Raw genomic sequence first — 22,500 nt, 5'->3', positions numbered from 1 at the left:
ATTTTCTGCTCTGAATGAAAAATAAAAAGTAACAGAAATGGAAAGTAATCTTGTGTTGTTGTGATTGGAGGAGGAGGAGAGGGAGGGGGAGGAGGAAGGGGAGGAGGAAGAGGAAGAGGAGGGGGAGGAGGAGGAGGAGGGTCGTATCAATATGAGAACCTACAGCAACATCCTTATCTGTCTGCTACTCTGACATTGTTTTTTCCAAAATGTTCACATTGATGCACAACTTTTAGATGACTGTTCTTAAATGTATCAGTAGCTGCATTGCTGTATAGAAGGTCTATGTAGTGATGAAGGTTTTATTATTTAACCTTTATTTAACTAGGCAAGTCAGTTAAGAACAAATTCTTATTTTCAATGATGGCCTACCGGGGAACAGTGGGTTAACTGCCTCGTTCAGGGGGCAGAACGACAGATTTGTACCTTGTCAGCTCGGGGATTTGATCTTGCAACCTTTCGGTTACTAGTCCAACGCTCTAACCACTAGGCTACCTGCCGCCCCTCCACTCTAACCACTAGGCTACCTGCCGCCCCTCCCCTCTAACCACTAGGCTACCTGCCGTCCCTCCACTCTACCCACTAGGCTACCTGCCGCCCCTCCACTCTAACCACAAGACTACCTGCCGCCCCTCCACTCTAACCACTAGGCTACCTGCCGTCCCTCCACTCTAACCACTAGGCTACCTGCCGCCCCTCCACTCTAACCACTAGGCTACCTGCCGTCCCTCCACTCTAACCACTAGGCTACCTGCCGTCCCTCCACTCTAACCACTAGGCTACCTGCCGTCCCTCCACTCTAACCACTAGGCTACCTGCCGTCCCTCCACTCTAACCACTAGGCTACCTGCCGTCCCTCCACTCTAACCACTAGGCTACCTGCCCCCCCTCCACTCTAACCACTAGGCTACCTGCCGCCCCTCCACTCTAACCACTAGGCTACCTGCCGTCCCTCCACTCTAACCACTAGGCTACCTGCCGCCCCTCCACTCTAACCACTAGGCTACCTGCCGTCCCTCCACTCTAACCACTAGGCTACCTGCCGTCCCTCCACTCTAACCACTAGGCTACCTGCCGTCCCTCCACTCTAACCACTAGGCTACCTGCCTCCCCTCCACTCTAACCACTAGGCTACCTGCCGTCCCTCCACTCTAACCACTAGGCTACCTGCCGCCCCTCCACTCTAACCACTAGGCTACCTGCCGCCCCTCCACTCTAACCACTAGGCTACCTGCCGCCCCTCCACTCTAACCACTAGGCTACCTGCCGTCCCTCCACTCTAACCACTAGGCTACCTGCCGTCCCTCCACTCTAACCACTAGGCTACCTGCCGCCCCTCCACTCTAACCACTAGGCTACCTGCCGCCCCAATGTTTAGTCTTACATGATTAGTGCTTAGTGAATATGCATAATAATTCATTCATTACCAAGTGCATCAAAATAACAACATTGTTCCTCTGTTATTCTACATTATTCATATAGGTTGTAATAACATACTTACTGGTCTATGAAGTTGTGTTAGTGTAACAATTTGTCTCAGAACCAGGCTTCTGTTTCCCACAGAGACAGACCTCATCTCCAGCCTTAGTGTACCTGGCCTGGACAGACCTCATCTCCAGCCTTAGTGTACCTGGCCTGGACAGACCTCATCTCCAGCCTTAGTGTACCTGGCCTGGACAGACCTCATCTCCAGCCTTAGTGTACCTGGCCTGGACAGACCTCATCTCCAGCCTTAGTGTACCTGGCCTGGACAGACCTCATCTCCAGCCTTAGTGTACCTGGCCTGGACAGACCTCATCTCCAGCCTTAGTGTACCTGGCCTGGCCTGGACAGACCTCATCTCCAGCCTTAGTGTACCTGGCCTGGACAGACCTCATCTCCAGCCTTAGTGTACCTGGCCTGGCCTGGACAGACCTCATCTCCAGCCTTAGTGTACCTGGCCTGGCCTGGACAGACCTCATCTCCAGCCTTAGTGTACCTGGCCTGGACAGAGACAGACCTCATCTCCAGCCTTAGTGTACCTGGCCTGGACAGACCTCATCTCCAGCCTTAGTGTACCTGGTCTGGACAGACCTCATCTCCAGCCTTAGTGTACCTGGTCTGGACAGACCTCATCTCCAGCCTTAGTGTACCTGGCCTGGACAGAGACAGACCTCATCTCCAGCCTTAGTGTACCTGGCCTGGACAGACCTCATCTCCAGCCTTAGTGTACCTGGCCTGGACAGACCTCATCTCCAGCCTTAGTGTACCTGGCCTGGCCTGGACAGACCTCATCTCCAGCCTTAGTGTACCTGGCCTGGACAGACCTCATCTCCAGCCTTAGTGTACCTGGCCTGGACAGAGACAGACCTCATCTCCAGCCTTAGTGTACCTGGCCTGGACAGACCTCATCTCCAGCCTTAGTGTACCTGGCCTGGACAGACCTCATCTCCAGCCTTAGTGTACCTGGTCTGGACAGACCTCATCTCCAGCCTTAGTGTACCTGGCCTGGACAGAGACAGACCTCATCTCCAGCCTTAGTGTACCTGGCCTGGACAGACCTCATCTCCAGCCTTAGTGTACCTGGCCTGGCCTGGACAGACCTCATCTCCAGCCTTAGTGTACCTGGCCTGGACAGACCTCATCTCCAGCCTTAGTGTACCTGGCCTGGACAGAGACAGACCTCATCTCCAGCCTTAGTGTACCTGGCCTGGACAGACCTCATCTCCAGCCTTAGTGTACCTGGCCTGGACAGACCTCATCTCCAGCCTTAGTGTACCTGGTCTGGACAGACCTCATCTCCAGCCTTAGTGTACCTGGCCTGGACAGAGACAGACCTCATCTCCAGCCTTAGTGTACCTGGCCTGGACAGACCTCATCTCCAGCCTTAGTGTACCTGGCCTGGCCTGGACAGACCTCATCTCCAGCCTTAGTGTACCTGGCCTGGACAGACCTCATCTCCAGCCTTAGTGTACCTGGCCTGGACAGACCTCATCTCCAGCCTTAGTGTACCTGGCCTGGACAGACCTCATCTCCAGCCTTAGTGTACCTGGCCTGGACAGACCTCATCTCCAGCCTTAGTGTACCTGGCCTGGCCTGGACAGACCTCATCTCCAGCCTTAGTGTACCTGGCCTGGACAGACCTCATCTCCAGCCTTAGTGTACCTGGCCTGGCCTGGACAGACCTCATCTCCAGCCTTAGTGTACCTGGCCTGGCCTGGACAGACCTCATCTCCAGCCTTAGTGTACCTGGCCTGGACAGAGACAGACCTCATCTCCAGCCTTAGTGTACCTGGCCTGGACAGACCTCATCTCCAGCCTTAGTGTACCTGGTCTGGACAGACCTCATCTCCAGCCTTAGTGTACCTGGTCTGGACAGACCTCATCTCCAGCCTTAGTGTACCTGGCCTGGACAGAGACAGACCTCATCTCCAGCCTTAGTGTACCTGGCCTGGACAGACCTCATCTCCAGCCTTAGTGTACCTGGCCTGGACAGACCTCATCTCCAGCCTTAGTGTACCTGGCCTGGCCTGGACAGACCTCATCTCCAGCCTTAGTGTACCTGGCCTGGACAGACCTCATCTCCAGCCTTAGTGTACCTGGCCTGGACAGAGACAGACCTCATCTCCAGCCTTAGTGTACCTGGCCTGGACAGACCTCATCTCCAGCCTTAGTGTACCTGGCCTGGACAGACCTCATCTCCAGCCTTAGTGTACCTGGTCTGGACAGACCTCATCTCCAGCCTTAGTGTACCTGGCCTGGACAGAGACAGACCTCATCTCCAGCCTTAGTGTACCTGGCCTGGACAGACCTCATCTCCAGCCTTAGTGTACCTGGCCTGGCCTGGACAGACCTCATCTCCAGCCTTAGTGTACCTGGCCTGGACAGACCTCATCTCCAGCCTTAGTGTACCTGGCCTGGACAGAGACAGACCTCATCTCCAGCCTTAGTGTACCTGGCCTGGACAGACCTCATCTCCAGCCTTAGTGTACCTGGCCTGGACAGACCTCATCTCCAGCCTTAGTGTACCTGGTCTGGACAGACCTCATCTCCAGCCTTAGTGTACCTGGCCTGGACAGAGACAGACCTCATCTCCAGCCTTAGTGTACCTGGCCTGGACAGACCTCATCTCCAGCCTTAGTGTACCTGGCCTGGCCTGGACAGACCTCATCTCCAGCCTTAGTGTACCTGGCCTGGACAGACCTCATCTCCAGCCTTAGTGTACCTGGCCTGGACAGAGACAGACCTCATCTCCAGCCTTAGTGTACCTGGCCTGGACAGACCTCATCTCCAGCCTTAGTGTACCTGGCCTGGACAGACCTCATCTCCAGCCTTAGTGTACCTGGCCTAAACAGAGTCACAGTACCACTGATATCCAGCAGGTGGCAGCAGATCTCCGGTCAACATCATTCCTGACATGGTAACACAAGTCACATTGTCGGCCCAAGTGGTTTGTCAATATCGGTGTGGAGCAACTTGACTGGCCTGTACACCTTTTGGGATGAATTGGAACGCCGACTGCGAGCCAGGGCCTACCGTCCAACATCAGTGCCCCGACCTCACTAATGCTCTTGTGGCTGAATGGAAGCAAGTCTCCGCAGTAATGTTCCAACATCTAGAGGAAAGCCTTCCCTGAAGAGAGGAGGCTGTTATAGCAGCAAAGGGGGGACCAACTCCATATTAATGACTTCCCAGAAGAGTGGAGGCTGTTATAGCAGCAAAGGGGGGAACCAACTCCATATTAATGACCATGATGTTGGAATGAGATGTTGGACGAGCAGGTGTCCACATCCTGTTGGTCATGTAGTGTATACAGGTTATGTAGTGTATACAGGTTATGTAGTGTAAATAGGTTATGTAGTGTATATAGGTTATGTAGTGTATACAGGTTATGTAGTGTATATAGGTTATGTAGTGTATATAGGTTATGTAGTGTAAATAGGTTATATGTAGTGTATACAGGTTATGTAGTGTATACAGGTTATGTAGTGTATATAGGTTATGTAGTGTATATAGGTTATGTAGTGTATACAGGTTATGTAGTGTATACAGGTTATGTACTGTATATAGGTTATGTAGTGTATACAGGTTATGTACTGTATATAGGTTATGTAGTGTATACAGGTTATGTACTGTATATAGGTGATGTAGTGGATACAGGCCATGTAGTGTATATAGGTTATGTAGTGTATATAGGTTATGTAGTGTATATAGGTTATGTAGTGGATACAGGTTATGTAGTGGATACAGGTTATGTAGTGTATATAGGTTATGTAGTGGATACAGGTTATGTAGTGTATGTAGTTTATGTAGTGGATACAGGTCATGTAGTGTATATAGGTTATGTAGTGTATATAGGTTATGTAGTGGATACAGGTTATGTAGTGGATACAGGTTATGTAGTGGATACAGGTTATGTAGTGTATGTAGGTTATGTAGTGGATACAGGTTATGTAGTGGATACAGGTTATGTAGTGGATACAGGTTATGGAGTGTATATAGGTTAAGGTTATGTAGTGTATATAGGTTAAGGTTATGTAGTGTATATAGGTTATGTAGTGTATATAGGTTATGTAGTGTATACAGGTCATGTAGTGTATATAGGTTATGTAGTGTATATAGGTTATGTAGTGTATATAGGTTATGTAGTGTATACAGGTCATGTAGTGTATATAGGTTATGTAGTGTATATAGGTCATGTAGTGTATATAGGTTATGTAGTGTATACAGGTCATGTAGTGTATATAGGTTATGTAGTGTATATAGGTTATGTAGTGTATATAGGTTATGTAGTGTATACAGGTCATGTAGTGTATATAGGTTATGTAGTGTATATAGGTCATGTAGTGTATATAGGTTATGTAGTGTATATAGGTTATGTAGTGTATACAGGTCATGTAGTGTATATAGGTTATGTAGTGTATATAGGTTATGTAGTGTATATAGGTTATGTAGTGTATACAGGTCATGTAGTGTATATAGGTTATGTAGTGTATATAGGTCATGTAGTGTATATAGGTTATGTAGTGTATACAGGTCATGTAGTGTATATAGGTTATGTAGTGTATATAGGTCATGTAGTGTATATAGGTCATGTAGTGTATATAGGTTATGTAGTGTATATAGGTTATGTATTGTATATAGGTCATGTAGTGTATATAGGTTATGTAGTGTATATCTCTCTCTCTCTCTCAGGAAAGGGTTTGTGGGTACTCTCTGGCTCTCGTTTCCTGTGAGTTCTAAATGCAGGTGGCTGTACAGCAGAGGAAATACCACTGTGTGTGTGGGTCATTGTTAAGCGTCCTGTCTTTGTCCAAACATTTCTCTCATTAACATTACGACCAGAACTACATTATACAGAAGGTTTTTCCTTTATTTATTTACTATTTTCTACATTGTAGAATAATAGTGAAGACATCAAAACTATGAAATAAAACAATATGGAATCATTTAGTAAACCAAAAAAAAAAGTGTTAAACAAATTAAAATATATTTAATAATTGAGATTCTTCAAAGTAGCCACCCTTTGCCATGATGATGACGGCTTTTGCACACTCTTGGCATTCTCTCAACCAGCTTCATGAGGTAGTCACCTGGAATGCATTTAATTCAACTGAGTGTGCAACTCAGGGGTCTTTCTGTCTGTATGTAGGTTAGCAGTGTGTGTGTGTGTGTGTGTGTGTGTGTGTGTGTGTGTGTGTGTGTGTGTGTTTTGAACAGCCACAGGAGAGGACAGTACCTATAGCTCCTTCCTATTTAAATTAAACACACAGGCTTTTGTTTTAAAATCCCGTCAGATAACCAGAGACAAAACAAGAGAAACTGTACAAAAAGCTCTAATCTCTCCACAGTTTGTACATTTCAACATCACTACATTCATAACCCTTGTAGAAAAACACACCATTCTCCTGGCAAAGCCTCATTTACACCTTTTTTTCCCCCCCCGCTTCAATCCAACGGTCCCGCACAAGAGTTCTGCATAACCGTCCTTCCAAACTCCCTTTCAAAGGTGTCCGTGAGGACGGGGAACGGACCGGGGAACGGACCGGGGAACGGACCGGGGAACGGACCGGGGAAACGGACCGGGGAAACGGACCGGGAACGGACGGGGAACGGACCGGGGAAGGACCGGGAACGGGCGGGGAACGGACCGGGGAACGGGCGGGGAACGGACCGGGGAACGGACCGGGGCATGGACAATTAGTCTTAATGCTGTCTGTATTTTCACCACAGGAAACACAACAGTCTCTCTCCTCTCTGCCAGGTCCGATACCAAACAAACTTTACGTGTGTGTGTGTGTGTGTGTGTGTGTGTGTGTGTGTGTGTGTGTGTGTGTGTGTGTGTGTGTGACACTGAGTGGCGTGTGTGTGTGAGAAGCAGCTGTTTTTCCCAGAGTTCTGTGTGCTAAATCCAGATGGTCAGGCATTTGATGACCTCACAGGTCACAAAAAAAATGTTCCCGGTCAGAGTTCAGAGGTTAGAGGTTAGAGGTTAGAGATTTGTGGTCCGAGCCTGGCGCCCTTGTTGTCTCCCTGTGTCCTGTCTGTTGGTCTATCCTCTGTCCTATCTGTTTGTCTGTTGGTCTGTCCTGTCTGTTGGTCTGTCCTGTCTGTTGGTCTGTCCTGTCTGTTGGTCTGTCCTGTCTGTTGGTCTGTCCTGTCTGTTTGTCTGTTGGTCTGTCCTGTCTGTTGGTCTGTCCTGTCTGTTGGTCTGTCCTGTCTGTTGGTCTGTCCTGTCTGTTTGTCTGTTGGTCTGTCCTGTCTGTTTGTCTGTTGGTCTGTCCTGTCTGTTGGTCTGTCTGTTGGTCTGTCCTGTCTGTTTGTCTGTTGGTCTGTCTGTTGGTCTGTCCTGTCTGTTTGTCTGTTGGTCTGTCTGTTGGTCTGTCCTGTCTGTTTGTCTGTTGGTCTGTCCTGTCTGTTTGTCTGTTGGTCTGTCCTGTCTGTTGGTCTGCCCTGTCTGTTGGTCTGTTGGTCTGTCCTGTCTGTTGGTCTGTCCTGTCTGTTGGTCTGTCCGGTGTCCTGTCTACTGGTCTGTCCTGTCTGTTGGTCTGTCCTGTCTGTTGGTCTGTCCTGTCTGTTGGTCTGTCCTGTGTCCTGTCTACTGGTCTGTCCTGTCTGTTGGTCTGTCCGGTGTCCTGTCTGTTGGTCTGTCCTGTGTCCTGTCTGTTGGTCTGTCCTGTGTTCTGTCTGTTGGTCTGTCTGTTGGTCTGTCCTGTCTGTTGGTCTGTCCTGTCTGTTGGTCTGTCCTGTGTCCTGTCTGTTGGTCTGTCCTGTCTGTTGGTCTGTCCTGTCTGTTGGTCTGTCCTGTCTGTTTGTCTGTTGGTCTGTCCTGTCTGTTGGTCTGTCCTGTGTCCTGTCTGTTGGTCTGTCCTGTGTCCTGTCTGTTGGTCTGTCCTGTCTGTTGGTCTGTCCTGTCTGTTGGTCTGTCCTGTCTGTTGGTCTGTCCTGTGTCCTGTCTGTTGGTCTGTCCTGTCTGTTGGTCTGTCCTGTCTGTTGGTCTGTCCTGTCTGTTGGTCTGTCCTGTCTGTTGGTCTGTCCTGTCTGTTTGTCTGTTGGTCTGTCCTGTCTGTTGGTCTGTCCGGTGTCCTGTCTGTTGGTCTGTCCTGTGTCCTGTCTGTTGGTCTGTCCTGTCTGTTGGTCTGTCCTGTGTCCTGTCTGTTTGTCTGTCCTGTATGTTCCTCTGGTCTGTCTCTTTCAGTGTGTAGGACTGTAACTCTGTCTCTCTGGGTGTGGACCTGGGGGACGGCGAGGCGTGTGGTGGGGTTGGGATTGTGGGTGAGGTATCTCATGTCTCCAGAAGTCTTTCCAGCTGTGTGTCCACTTTAGAGTCATCACTAGCTAGTATAGAGTCATCGCTAGCCTGTACCAGTGTACGGTCAGTGTTAGTGAGTATAGGCTCATCGCTAGCCTGTGTAAGTGTAACCGATGTGAAATGGCTAGCTAGTTAGCGGTGGTGCGCGCTAGTATCGTTTCAATCGGGTGACGTCACTCGCTCTGCGACCTTAAGTAGTCGTTCCCCCTTTGCTCTGCAAGGGCCGCGGCTTTTGTGGCACGATGGGTAACGATGCTTTCGAGGGGTGTCAGTTCTTGATGTGCGCAGAGGGTCCCTGGTTCAAGCCCAGGTTGGGGGCGAGAAGAGGGACGGAAGCTATACTGTTGCATAAGGTCAATGCTGGCCTCCTCTCTCCGTAGTGTCACTATGGTGGTTCGTCTCAGAGGTCAGAGGTTATCAGTGAGATGACTGAATCGCCGGTCCCTCCCCTTGTGCCCTCAACTGTTTACTGGCTGTCACATTGTTGTAGTTCCTGTGTTAGCAAATCGTTAGCATACTACTGTTTCTCTTGTGCTAGTTGAGTGTTAGCCTGTTGTGCTAGTTGAGTGTTAGCCCGTTGTGCTAGTTGAGTGTTAGCCTGTTGTGCTAGCTGAGTGTTAGCCTGTTGTGCTAGTTGAGTGTTAGCCTGTTGTGCTAGTTGAGTGTTAGCCTGTTGTGCTAGCTGACTGTTAGCCTGTTGTGCTAGCTGACTGTTAGCCTGCTGTGCTAGCTGACTGTTAGCCTGTTGTGCTAGCTGCGTGTTAGCCTGTTGTGCTAGCTGACTGATAGCCTGCTGTGCTAGCTGATTATTAGCCTCTTCTTTCTCCATGCTAACTGCAGTATGTTTAGTATCTATACTATGTGTAGTATCTACAGTAGGGTGTGTATTCTGTGTAGGGTGTGGGGTCTCTTCCCCCTCAGGTCTCCAGTGTAGCTCGTTGGCCAGTAGATCACAGACAGACTCAGAGTCACTTTACAAGTCACTACACTCATAATATTCCTCCGATGCCGTCGACATGTTAGATTCACAGGACGGGGACGACACGCCGGGAGCGTGTGTGAGCAGGTCGTGTCTGTGTGTACGGAGGTCAGGCGTGCGTGTGTGCTGACACAGTCCTTTTGCGGTCTCGCAGTCCCTCTGGGGTTGCACTGCGGTCTCGCAGTCACTCTGGGGTTGCACTGCAGTCTCGCAGTCACTCTGGGGTTGCACTGCGGTTTCGCAGTCACTCTGGGGTACTACTGCGGCCTCGCAGTCACTCTGGGGTACTACTGCGGTCTCGCAGTCACTCTGGGGTACTACTGCGGTCTCGCAGTCACTCTGGGGTACTACTGCGGTCTCACAGTCACTCTGTGTTCGCAGTGCGGTCTCACAGTCACTCTGTGTTCGCAGTGCGGTCTCACAGTCACTCTGTGTTCGCAGTGCGGTCTCACAGTCACTCTGTGTTCGCAGTGCGGTCTCACAGTCACTCTGGGGTCGCAGTGCGGTCTCACAGTCACTCTGTGTTCGCAGTGCGGTCTCGCAGTCACTCTGGGGTTGCACTGCGGTTTCGCAGTCACTCTGGGGTACTACTGCGGCCTCGCAGTCACTCTGGGGTACTACTGCGGTCTCGCAGTCACTCTGGGGTACTACTGCGGTCTCGCAGTCACTCTGGGGTACTACTGCGGTCTCGCAGTCACTCTGGGGTACTACTGCGGTCTCACAGTCACTCTGTGTTCGCAGTGCGGTCTCACAGTCACTCTGTGTTCGCAGTGCGGTCTCGCAGTCACTCTGTGTTCGCAGTGCGGTCTCACAGTCACTCTGTGTTCGCAGTGCGGTCTCGCAGTCACTCTGGGGTAGCTACTGCGGTCTCACAGTCACTCTGTGTTCGCAGTGCGGTCTCGCAGTCACTCTGTGTTCGCAGTGCGGTCTCACAGTCACTCTGTGTTCGCAGTGCGGTCTCACAGTCACTCTGTGTTCGCAGTGCGGTCTCACAGTCACTCTGAGTTCGCAGTGCGGTCTCGCAGTCACTCTGTGTTCGCAGTGCGGTCTCACAGTCACTCTGTGTTCGCAGTGCGGTCTCACAGTCACTCTGAGTTCGCAGTGCGGTCTCGCAGTCACTCTGAGGTTCGCAGTGCGGTCTCGCAGTCTAGCCACAGTCCAGTTCCATTCAGACAGTCTGTTTGTGGTCCAGTTAGCTCCAGACTGTCTGTCTTCTTGACCACTCTGACTCCACATAGGTCCTGACCACTCCCGCTCCTCATGACCAACTGCACCGTCCGGGGTTTAGGGACTGGGGTGAAGGTAAGGGAGGGGCATACGGGACTGGGGAGAGTGGGGGAGGTGGGGTAGGGAATGGAGTTAGGGGTACAGTTAGGGGTAGATTTAGGGGTAGATTTAGGGGTAGGGGTAGACTTAAGGGTAGGGGTAGAGTTAAGGGTAGGGGTAGACTTAAGGGTAGGGGTAGAGTTAAGGGTAGGGGTAGAGCTAAGGGTAGGGGTAGGGGTAGAGTTAGGGGTAGGGGTAGAGTTAGGGGTAGGGATAGAGTTAGGGGTAGGGGTAGAGTTAAGGGTAGGGGTAGAGCTAAGGGTAGGGGTAGGGGTAGAGTTAGGGGTAGGGGTAGAGTTAGGGATAGGGGTAGATTTAGGGGTAGGTGTAGAGTTAAGGGTAGGGGTAGATTTAGGGGTAGGGGTAGAGTTAAGGGTAGAGTTAGGGGTAGGGGTAGAGTTAAGGGTAGAGTTAGGGATAGGGGTAGAGTTAAGGGTAGAGTTAGGATTAGGGGTAGAGTTAAGGGTAGGGGTAGGTCTAGGCACAGCCCTGTCAGGAAGTGGCTCCTCATTGGGCAGGGCAAAGGGACTGCTGAAGCGTATCGCCTGGCTCGTCTCGAACCTCTCGGAGCGTTGCAGGTGCACCTGGGTCGGCCGCGACGCGTCCCGCACGTTAATGAACCCGATGACGTCTCTGGGGGGGTCGGGTTCGGGCCAGGTGGGCAGGTACGGAATCAGGTACGCTTTCTCCAGACAGGCTAATCCCGGGTGGAGGGGCGCGGCTTCCACTGGCTCCGGGACACGCCCCTAGATTGATTGAAATGAATGATTATAATATTGAGGAAACTTTTTAAAAGAATATAGATAAACAAATCTACAGGTGTTTTATTAACGAGCACGGTACATTATGGTAAAGTAGGGGGAGCAATGCATTCTGGTACCTTTGTTTTCAAGGGGTTCTGGGAGTTGGAGTTCTTTCCGGAGGAGACGGGGCTGGCGCCGCTAGCGTTAGCGTTAGCGTCGCCGATCACCAGGGCGTATTTAGGGCTGAACAGCTTCCTGGCGTTAGCTGCGGAGAGAGAAGCGACAGGGCTGGCCTTGGGGAGGGGCTCCGGCTCCGGCTCCGTCTCCATGGTGACCCCGCGGAGGTCGACCCCGCTGGAGGTCAGGTAGAGGTCACGGAACAGCTGGTCAAAGGAGTCAACCGCCTGGCCCGTTACCAAGGTGACCAGGTGTCTGTCCAAACGAGACGCCGTCCAGGTGAAACTGGAAGGGAAGGAGCACACGATACAGACAGGGGTCAGAGGTTAGGGGTCGTCACTACAAAGAGCCTTCCTCGGCGATCACAACAAAAAAAATGAAATGGCACTGAACTAGTGATGCTCAGACCGATGCCTGTATTAATCCTGTAACCACGCGGAATTAACCCCGTAAACACAGAGAATTAACCCTGTAACCACACAGAATTAACCCTGTAACCATGCGGAATTAACCCTGTAACCACGCGGAATTAACCCTGTAACCATGAGGAATTAACCCTGTAACCAGAGGGAATTAACCCTGTAACCATGTGGAATTAACCCTGTAACCATGCAGAATTAACCCTGTAACCATGTGGAATTAACCCTGTAACCACGCGGAATTAACCCTGTAACCACGCGGAATTAACCCTGTAACCACAGGGAATTAACCCTGTAACCACGTGGAATTAACCCTGTAACCACGCGGAATTAACCCTGTAACCACGCGGAATTAACCCTGTAACCATGCGGAATTAACCCTGTAACCACGCGGAATTAACCCTGTAACCACGTGGAATTAACCCTGTAACCACGCGGAATTAACCCTGTAACCACGTGGAATTAACCCTGTAACCATGTGGAATTAACCCTGTAACCACGTGGAATGAAGCCTGTAACCACGCGGAATTAACCCTGTAACCACGTGGAATTAACCCTGTAACCACGCGGAATTAACCCTGTAACCACGCGGAATTAACCCTGTAACCACGCGGAATTAACCCTGTAACCATGCGGAATTAACCCTATAACCATGCGGAATTAACCCTGTAACCACGCGGAATTAACCCTGTAACCACGCGGAATTAACCCCGTAACCACGGAGAATTAACCCTGTAACCATGCGGAATTAACCCTGTAACCACGAGGAATTAACCCTGTAACCATGCGGAATTAACCCTGTAACCACACGGAATTAACCCTGTAACCATGCGGAATTAACCCTGTAACCACGCGGAATTAACCCTGTATCCACGGAGAATTAACCCTGTAACCATTATTAATGTGTCCAAAATTAGGGGTCAGAGGTCAGAGGTTAGGGGTCAGAGGGTTAGGGGTCAGAGGGTTAGGGGTCAGAGGGTTAGGGGTCAGAGGTTAGGGGTCAGAGGGTTAGGGGTCAGAGGGTTAGGGGTCAGAGGTTAGGGGTCAGAGGGTTAGGGGTCAGAGGGTCAGAGGGTTAGGGGTCAGAGGTTAGGGGTCAGATGGTTAGGGGTCAGAGGGTTAGGGGTCAGATGGTTAGGGGTCAGAGGTTAGGGGTCAGAGGGTTAGGGGTCAGAGGTTAGGGGTCAGAGGTTAGGGTACCTGTACGATCCAGAAACAGCCTTGTCTCCATCTACCAACAGGAACCTGTGACCCAGACGTCCTCTCACCCTGGAACACGACCTACTGAGGAACTCTGCTCCTCCTGTCACACCCACACGCAGGCTCTGCAGGACAGAGGGGTGTTGAGAGGACAGTGGACAGCAGGACAGAGGGGTGTTGAGAGGACAGTGGACAGCAGGACAGAGGGGTGTTGAGAGGACAGTGGACAGCAGGACAGAGGGGTGTTGAGAGGACAGTGGACAGCAGGACAGAGGGGTGTTGAGAGGACAGTGGACAGCAGGACATAATGACTGGTGTGTTGAGAGGACAGTGGACAGCGAGACATAATGACGGGTGTGTTGAGAGGACAGTGGACAGCAGGACATAATGACTGGTGTGTTGAGAGGACAGTGGACAGCAGGACATAATGACGGGTGTGTTGAGAGGACAGTGGACAGCGGGACATAATGACGGGTGTGTTGAGAGGACAGTGGACAGCAGGACATAATGACGGGTGTGTTGAGAGGACAGTGGACAGCAGGACATAATGACGGGTGTGTTGAGAGGACAGTGGACAGCAGGACATAATGACGGGTGTGTTGAGTGGACAGTGGACAGCAGGACATAATGACGGGTGTGTTGAGAGGACAGTGGACAGCAGGACATAATGACGAGTGTGTTGAGAGGACAGTGGACAGCGGGACATAATGACGGGTGTGTTGAGAGGACAGTGGACAGCGGGACATAATGACTGGTGTGTTGAGAGGACAGTGGACAGCAGGACATAATGATGGGTGTGTTGAGAGGACAGTGGACAGCAGGACATAATGACGGGTGTGTTGAGAGGACAGTGGACAGCAGGACATAATGGCGGGTGTGTTGAGAGGACAGTGGACAGCAGGACATAATGATGGATGTGTTGAGAGGACAGTGGACAGCAGGACATAATGATGGATGTGTTGAGAGGACAGTGGACAGCAGAACATAATGACGGGTGTGTTGAGTGGACAGTGGACAGCAGGACATAATGATGGGTGTGTTGAGAGGACAGTGGACAGCAGGACATAATGATGGATGTGTTGAGAGGACAGTGGACAGCAGGACATAATGATGGGTGTGTTGAGAGGACAGTGGACAGCAGGACATAATGACGGGTGTGTTGAGAGGACAGTGGACAGCAGGACATAATGACGGGTGTGTTGAGAGGACAGTGGACAGCAGGACATAATGACGGGTGTGTTGAGTGGACAGTGGACAGCAGGACATAACGACTGGTGTGTACAGTAAGTGGTTCGACAGGTAGACGTGTCTGTTGTCTGTTCTGTGGGTGTGACCTGGTGAAGCCTGTTTAACTGCCAGATAACATATGGAAAGTAGCACACAGCCACAACACTGGGGCTCTATAAAATACTCTCTCTCTCTCTGTCTCTCTCTCTCTCTCTCTCTCTCTCTCTCCCCTCTCTCTCTTCTCTCTCTCTCTCTCCCCCTCTCCCTCCCTCTGTTCTCTCTCTCTCTCTCTCTCTCTCTCTCTCTCTCCCTGTTCTGTCTGTCTGTCTGTCTGTCTGTCTGTCTGTCTGTCTGTCTGTCTGTCTGTCTGTCTGTCTGTCTGTCTGTCTGTCTGTCTGTCTGTCTGTCTGCCTGCCTGCCTGCCTGTCTGTCTGTCTGTCTGTCTGTCTGTCTGTCTGTCTCCCGTCGTAGGTCAAAACAGTTTGAAAACCCCTTGGACACATGACAGTGGTAACAAATGGGAGTTGGGTTGCTATAGTGACGCTACAGTATTTCCTACAGTCTCCTACTGTGACTGGAAGGGTGTTGTCCATTGGTTCCAAAAGTACAACATTTATTCCACTTTTAATAGTTTAGCTGAATTACGTTCCTCGTCAGACGGTTCTGCTTTCACCTCTTCCTGGAATAACAGCCTGTCGGTGCTGCTCAACCAGCCTGTGACCTCGGTCGGTGCTGCTCAACCAGTCTGTGACCTCGGTCGGTGCTGCTCAACCAGTCTGTGACCTCGGTCGGTGCTGCTCAACCAGTCTGTGACCTCGGTCGGTGCTGCTCAACCAGCCTGTGACCTCGGTCGGTGCTGCTCAACCAGTCTGTGACCTCGGTCGGTGCTGCTCAACCAGTCTGTGACCTCGGTCGGTGCTGCTCAACCAGTCTGTGACCTCGGTCGGTGCTGCTCAACCAGTCTGTGACCTCAGTCGGTGCTGCTCAACCAGCCTGTGACCTCGGTCGGTGCTGCTCAACCAGCCTGTGACCTCGGTCGGTGCTGCTCAACCAGTCTGTGACCTCGGTCGGTGCTGCTCAACCAGCCTGTGACCTCGGTCGGTGCTGCTCAACCAGCCTGTGACCTCGGTCGGTGCTGCTCAACCAGCCTGTGACCTCGGTCGGTGCTGCTCAACCAGCCTGTGACCTCGGTCGGTGCTGCTCAACCAGCCTGTGACCTCGGTCGGTGCTGCTCAACCAGCCTGTGACCTCGGTCGGTGCTGCTCAACCAGCCTGTGACCTCGGTCGGTGCTGCTCAACCAGCCTGTGACCTCGGTCGGTGCTGCTCAACCAGCCTGTGACCTCGGTCGGTGCTGCTCAACCAGCCTGTGACCTCGGTCGGTGCTGCTCAACCAGCCTGTGACCTCGGTCGGTGCTGGCTCAACCAGTCTGTGACCTCGGTCGGTGCTGCTCAACCAGTCTGTGACCTCGGTCGGTGCTGCTCAACCAGTCTGTGACCTCGGTCGGTGCTGCTCAACCAGTCTGTGACCTCGGTCGGTGCTGCTCAACCAGCCTGTGACCTCGGTCGGTGCTGCTCAACCAGTCTGTGACCTCGGTCGGTGCTGCTCAACCAGTCTGTGACCTCGGTCGGTGCTGCTCAACCAGCCTGTGACCTCGGTCGGTGCTGCTCAACCAGCCTGTGACCTCGGTCGGTGCTGCTCAACCAGCCTGTGACCTCGGTCGGTGCTGCTCAACCAGCCTGTGACCTCGGTCGGTGCTGCTCAACCAGCCTGTGACCTCGGTCGGTGCTGCTCAACCAGCCTGTGACCTCGGTCGGTGCTGCTCAACCAGCCTGTGACCTCGGTCGGTGCTGCTCAACCAGCCTGTGACCTCGGTCGGTGCTGCTCAACCAGTCTGTGACCTCGGTCGGTGCTGCTCAACCAGTCTGTGACCTCGGTCGGTGCTGCTCAACCAGTCTGAGTACGAGACATCAGCTGTGTGTGGGGGGGGGGGAATTTAGCTGCATATTGATGAGTTAACGAGACAGCGGCTGGCGATTGTCTAGTGCCATCGATGTTTGCAATAGGCCCCCTCTGTCATTTGATTCTATTCCAATAGGCTGCATTCTGTAGGCTACCCGTTAGCCTATCCATTGGCACACCAGGACAGGTGTGAAAACCCATTATAGACGACTGTGTTATCCTGGCTGTGGTTGAAGAGCTGATTCGGGCCATCAGTTAAGAGGCAGATGTCGGCCTACAGTAGAACAATAAACTTTCCTCTAGTGAGCTCCTACTTTTCCTTTAAAAAACGCTTTTGGGAAAGAGGACCCAGAACTACTGCGGCTCATTAACACTCTGTGGTGTAAAAACCTCCCAAGCACCAGAACTAAACTGCTCATTAACACTCTGTGGTGTAAAAACCCACCAAGGACCAGAACTACTGCGGCTCATTAACACTCTGTGGTGTAAAAACCTCCCAAGCACCAGAACTAAACTGCTCATTAACACTCTGTGGTGTAAAAACCCACCAAGGACCAGAACTACTGCGGCTCATTAACACTCTGTGGTGTAAAAACCTCCCAAGCACCAGAACTAAACTGCTCATTAACACTCTGTGGTGTAAAAACCCACCAAGGACCAGAACTACTGCGGCTCATTAACACTCTGTGGTGTAAAAACCCACCAAGGACCAGAACTACTGCGGCTCATTAACAGTCGGTGGTGTAACAACCCACCAAGCACCAGAAATAAACTGGTCATTAACTCTCTGTGGTGTAAAAACCCACCAAGGACCAGAACTACTGCGGCTCATTAACACTCTGTGGTGTAAAAACCCTCAAGGACCAGAACTAAACTGCTCATTAACACTCTGTGGTGTAAAAACCTCCCAAGCACCAGAACTACTGCGGCTCATTAACACTCTGTGGTGTAAAAACCCACCAAGGACCAGAACTACTGCGGCTCATTAACACTCTGTGGTGTAAAAACCCTCAAGGACCAGAACTAAACTGGTCATTAACACTCTGTGGTGTAAAAACCCACCAAGCACCAGAATTAAACTGGTCATTAACACTCTGTGGTGTAAAAACCCACCAAGCACCAGAATTAAACTGGTCATTAACACTCTGTGGTGTAAAAACCCACCAAGCACCAGAAATAAACTGGTCATTAACTCTCTGTGGTGTAAAAACCCACCAAGGACCAGAACTACTGCGGCTCATTAACACTCTGTGGTGTAAAAACCCTCAAGGACCAGAACTAAACTGCTCATTAACACTCTGTGGTGTAAAAACCTCCCAAGCACCAGAACTACTGCGGCTCATTAACACTCTGTGGTGTAAAAATCTCCCAAGCACCAGAACTAAACTGCTCATTAACACTCTGTGGTGTAAAAACCCACCAAGGACCAGAACTACTGCGGCTCATTAACACTCTGTGGTGTAAAAACCCTCAAGGACCAGAACTACTGCGGCTCATTAACACTCTGTGGTGTAAAAACCCTCAAGGACCAGAACTAAACTGCTCATTAACACTCTGTGGTGTAAAAACCCCCCAAGCACCAGAATTAAACTGGTCATTAACACTCTGTGGTGTAAAAACCCCCAAGCATCAGAACTACTGCGGCTCATTAACACTCTGTGGTGTAAAAACCCCCAAGCATCAGAACTAAACTGCTGATTAACACTCTGTGGTGTAAAAACCCACCAAGCACCAGAATTAAACTGGTCATTAACACTCTGTGGTGTAAAAAACCCCCAAGCACAGAACTAAACTGCTCATTAACACTCTGTGGTGTAAAAACCCACCAAGCACCAGAATTAAACTGGTCATTAACACTCTGTGGTGTAAAAAACCCCAAGCACCAGAACTACTGCTGCTCATTAACACTCTGTGGTGTAAAAAACCCCAAGCACCAGAACTAAACTGCTGATTAACACTCTGTGGTGTAAAAACCCACCAAGCACCAGAATTAAACTGGTCATTAACACTCTGTGGTGTAAAAACCCCCAAGCACCAGAACTACTGCGGCACATTAACACTCTGTGGTGTAAAATCCCCCAAGCACCAATGTGTTACCTTCAGGTGCCCGGGATGCATGGCAGCCCTCTCAGCCATAGACAGGAAGTGAGGTAACGCTGCTCTTTCCAACAGGATGTAGACAGACACTTTCCTTTTAAAGCACGCCTCCAGAAGGTCTCTGAAGATATCTACGTCCGTGAACTGGTCCATCACCACCGCAATCACCTACACACACACACACGCACACACACACACACACACACACACACACACACACACACACACACACACACACACACACACACACACACACACACACACACACACACACACACAGGTCAAGACACATGTTAGAATGCATGATAGGGCGGTAGGTACCGGTTGGAGCTTTGGGCCAGTAACTAGCAGGTAGTCTACCGGTTAGATCTTTGGGCCAGTAACCAGCAGGTACTAGCAGGTAGTCTACCGGTTAGATAGTTGGGCCAGTAACCAGCAGGTAGCCTAGCGGTTAAAGCTATGGGCCCTCCTCTGTAGCTGGTTATAATGTAGGGGGGGGTCACGACCTAGTGAAAGTTCCCTCCTCTGTAGCTGGTTATAATGTAGGGGGGGTCACGACCTAGTGCAAGTTCCCTCCTCTGTAGCTGGTTATAATGTATAGTTGGTTGAACCCAGTGTCTATTGATTTGCAGTCAGCAGCATAACAATGAGGTCATCTGGTATCTTTAATCTGTGTGTACTTTGTCTTGTACCGCACCAGTATATGCTGGAATATACTGTTCTGTACTATGACCCTGGAGAATGGGAACAGCCTATACACACAGACAGACAGACAGACAGACAGACAGACAGACAGACAGACAGACAGACAGACAGACAGACAGACAGACAGACAGACAGACAGACAGACAGACAGACAGACAGAGAGTATTCATGTTTCATACGATATATAACCGTCATAATAATTATATAAAAAAAAAAAAAAAAACTCGCTTTACCTTCTGCGCCTGCGCGATGGTTTTCCTAACCATCTCTTTGATGTGCGCGTAACCGTCCAGTGGCGGCTGCGCGTACACAGTGACGCGAGTCACTCCTCTGTAGGACGCGCAGTCCGGCCATCCGAGGTCCAGCCGCGGGAGCGAGCAGTCAGAAAGCTCCGGCCAGTATTGAAGAGACACCGGGAGTTCATCACTGTCTGAGTCAACGACCCGACTGAGTTCTGATTCCGGGTCGCATACTTCCTCTACTGACCGGGTCAAACGGTCCACCTCTTGGTCCGAAAGGAAACACCGGAGATTGTTCGCGTGGAGGAATTTATTAAAAGCATCGCTTCCATCCCGGAGGAGAATCTCGAGCGCTAAACGTTGTTCCTCGGAATAAAAAAAATCCGGTTTAGATTCATTCGTCCGGAGATTCACGTTATTCTCATCCAAACATTGGATTTGTGATAACGCCATGGTTTGAGACCCACCGAACAGTAACCGGAAAAATAAATAAATGTTTTTAAAAAACGGAGCACTAGTTAAATAAACAACATTATTCTACAATAATCAGAAATATCTTCCCAACTCTCTCTGGAATGAAAAGTTACCGGGTAGGCTTGGAACTATTCCCGGTAAAGTCAGACAGATTCAACGGGACTACAACTGACCGGTTCCGCCATTACCATTATTATTATTATTAATCCCCGCGTTACCGGTCCGTTTTGTCCACGCTCTTTTTCACCCCCGTCTCTCTCTCTCTCTCTCTCCCGGGGAGCACACTACTCACAACACAACCCGTTACCAGCTTCACCGGAAAGGTGTGACAAGAACTCACACGCCCGCTCTATCACGTGATCCAGAATTTCCCTTTTTTTACTCTCATTACCCACATAACTGCCCCGCGGGACAAAAGACGGGATCAGTGTTTATCCTGTGTTGTCTCTTTAACCCGCAGGGCAATTATGTCGATAATGAGTTGATATGAATGACAGTTAATCAAAAATGACAGATGGATTTAGTGTCAAGTCACAACTGTACAAATACTTGTTAACCCAGCCCATGGGAATAAATGTCAACTATGCAGTTTGAAATGTCATCTTAAAAACACACAGTCTGGAAGATTTACAGTCCATCACAATGAATTAAAACAATATTCCTTGGTTTAGATCGGGGGTCTGGGGGCCTGGGGGTCTGGGGAGGTCTGGGGGGATCTGGGGGGCCTGGGGGTCTGGGGACCTGGGGGGTCTGGGGGCCTGGGGGTCTGGGGGTCTGGGGGGACCTGGGGGGATCTGGGGGGCCTGGGGGTCTGGGGACCTGGGGGACCTGGGGGATCTGGGGGTCTGGGGACCTGGGGGTCTGGGGGGATCTGGGGGGCCTGGGGGTCTGGGGACCTGGGGGATCTGGGGGGCCTGGGGGTCTGGGGACCTGGGGGTCTGGGGGCCTGGGGGGCCTGGGGGTCTGGGGGCTAGGGTTAATTCTGAGTGGTTACAGGGTTAATCCCACGTGGTTACAGGGTTAATCCCACGTGGTTACAGGGTTAATTCTGAGTGGTTACAGGGTTAATCCCACGTGGTTACAGGGTTAATCCCACGTGGTTACAGGGTTAATTCTGAGTGGTTACAGGGTTAATCCCACGTGGTTACAGGGTTAATTCCGCGTGGTTACAGGGTTAATTCCGCGTGGTTACAGCGTTAATCCCACGTGGTTACAGGGTTAATTCTGCGTGGTTACAGGGTTAATTCCACGTGGTTACAGCGTTAATCCCACGTGGTTACAGGGTTAATTCCCCATGGTTACAGGGTTAATTCCACGTGGTTACAGGGTTAATTCCCCATGGTTACAGGGTTAATTCCGTGTGGTTACAGGGTTAATCCCACGTGGTTACAGGGTTAATCCCACGTGGTTACAGGGTTAATTCCGCGTGGTTACAGGGTTAATTCCCCATGGTTACAGGGTTAATTCCACGTGGTTACAGGGTTAATTCCCCATGGTTACAGGGCTAATTCCACGTGGTTACAGCATTAATCCCACGTGGTTACAGCATTAATCCCACGTGGTTACAGGGTTAATCCCACGTGGTTACAGGGTTAATTCCACGTGGTTACAGCGTTAATCCCACGTGGTTACAGGGTTAATTCCCCATGGTTACAGGGTTAATTCCACGTGGTTACAGCGTTAATCCCACGTGGTTACAGGGTTAATTCGGCGTCTGCTATTCTCTCCATTGTTGATAATTTTGTAGTTTACCCCACCCCCCCCCCCCCCCCACCACATACTCTCGTGACGTTCTGCTTTAAAGGACGATCGGAGCGCGAGTCGACAGCCCGCAGGTCTGACCTGTTCTGTTCTCTGTCGTCCTCAACATCGCCCACGCCGTTAAAACATGACAAACGACGACATGCGTCAGTTTTAACGGAACATCATAAATCATCACAGGTAGCCGTTTGTTTATCCCTTACGGGCTGCTGGTGACGATGACGACGATGATGAAGGGTTAGAATAACACTATAACAATGACGGATTACAGGTGTTGATTACGTTAACGTGCATTTAACAGACGCTCTTATCCAGAGCGACTTATCCAGCGAGTGAGCTGATTCATTTCTCGTGTTTTTCTTTTCCCCCCCACCCGTACTGGTCCCCGACGGGAGTCGAAC

At 50.8% G+C, this 22,500-nt stretch overlaps 2 protein-coding genes across 5 annotated transcripts in view; one reads left to right on the top strand and one right to left on the bottom strand.

Annotated features, from left to right (window-relative positions):
• Nucleotides 1-48, top strand: part of LOC123732226 (phosphoribosyl pyrophosphate synthase-associated protein 2) — an 18,085-nt gene extending 18,037 nt beyond the window's left edge. For all 3 annotated transcript variants that reach the window (XM_082973004.1, XM_082973006.1, XM_082973005.1), the window contains exon 11: nucleotides 1-48. This exon is cut by the window's left edge and continues 337 nt beyond it. The gene's annotated coding sequence lies outside the window, so the exon portion shown is untranslated.
• Nucleotides 49-8,354: 8,306 nt separating this feature from the next.
• LOC123743522 (protein FAM83G) lies at nucleotides 8,355-20,768 on the bottom strand. Of its 2 annotated transcripts, XM_082973003.1 has the most exons (5): nucleotides 19,859-20,768; nucleotides 18,921-19,088; nucleotides 13,636-13,760; nucleotides 11,977-12,301; nucleotides 8,355-11,842 (listed from the first exon to the last, which is right to left on the bottom strand). In XM_082973003.1, exons 1-5 carry the CDS (start codon nucleotides 20,315-20,317, stop codon nucleotides 10,886-10,888), a joined length of 2,034 nt encoding a protein of 677 aa, XP_082829129.1. In that variant the 5' UTR covers nucleotides 20,318-20,768; the 3' UTR covers nucleotides 8,355-10,885. The 2 variants fall into 2 exon arrangements, with proteins under 2 accessions (XP_082829129.1, XP_082829128.1); XM_082973002.1 differs by lacking the exons at nucleotides 18,921-19,088; nucleotides 19,859-20,768 and having other exon boundaries at nucleotides 13,636-15,811.
• Between the last annotated feature and the right edge of the window lie 1,732 nt (nucleotides 20,769-22,500).

Source organism: Salmo salar, chromosome 03, assembly GCF_965601325.2.
Source record: "Salmo salar chromosome 03, fSalSal1, whole genome shotgun sequence".
Classification (NCBI taxonomy): Eukaryota; Metazoa; Chordata; class Actinopteri; order Salmoniformes; family Salmonidae; genus Salmo; species Salmo salar.
This window is presented reverse-complemented; position numbering and strand designations above follow the sequence as displayed.

Bases quoted from the DNA above. Each gene is read 5' to 3' on its own strand.
- LOC123743522 (XM_082973002.1), bottom strand. From the start codon at position 14,861: ATGTCCTGCTGTCCACTGTCCTCTCAACACACCCGTCATTATGTCCTG. The intron at 12,302-13,635 runs GTACCCTAACCT...CTTCCCTTCCAG, and splicing joins GCTGTTTCTGGATCGTACAG to TTTCACCTGGACGGCGTCTC. The intron at 11,843-11,976 runs GTACCAGAATGC...CAATCAATCTAG, and splicing joins AGAACCCCTTGAAAACAAAG to GGGCGTGTCCCGGAGCCAGT.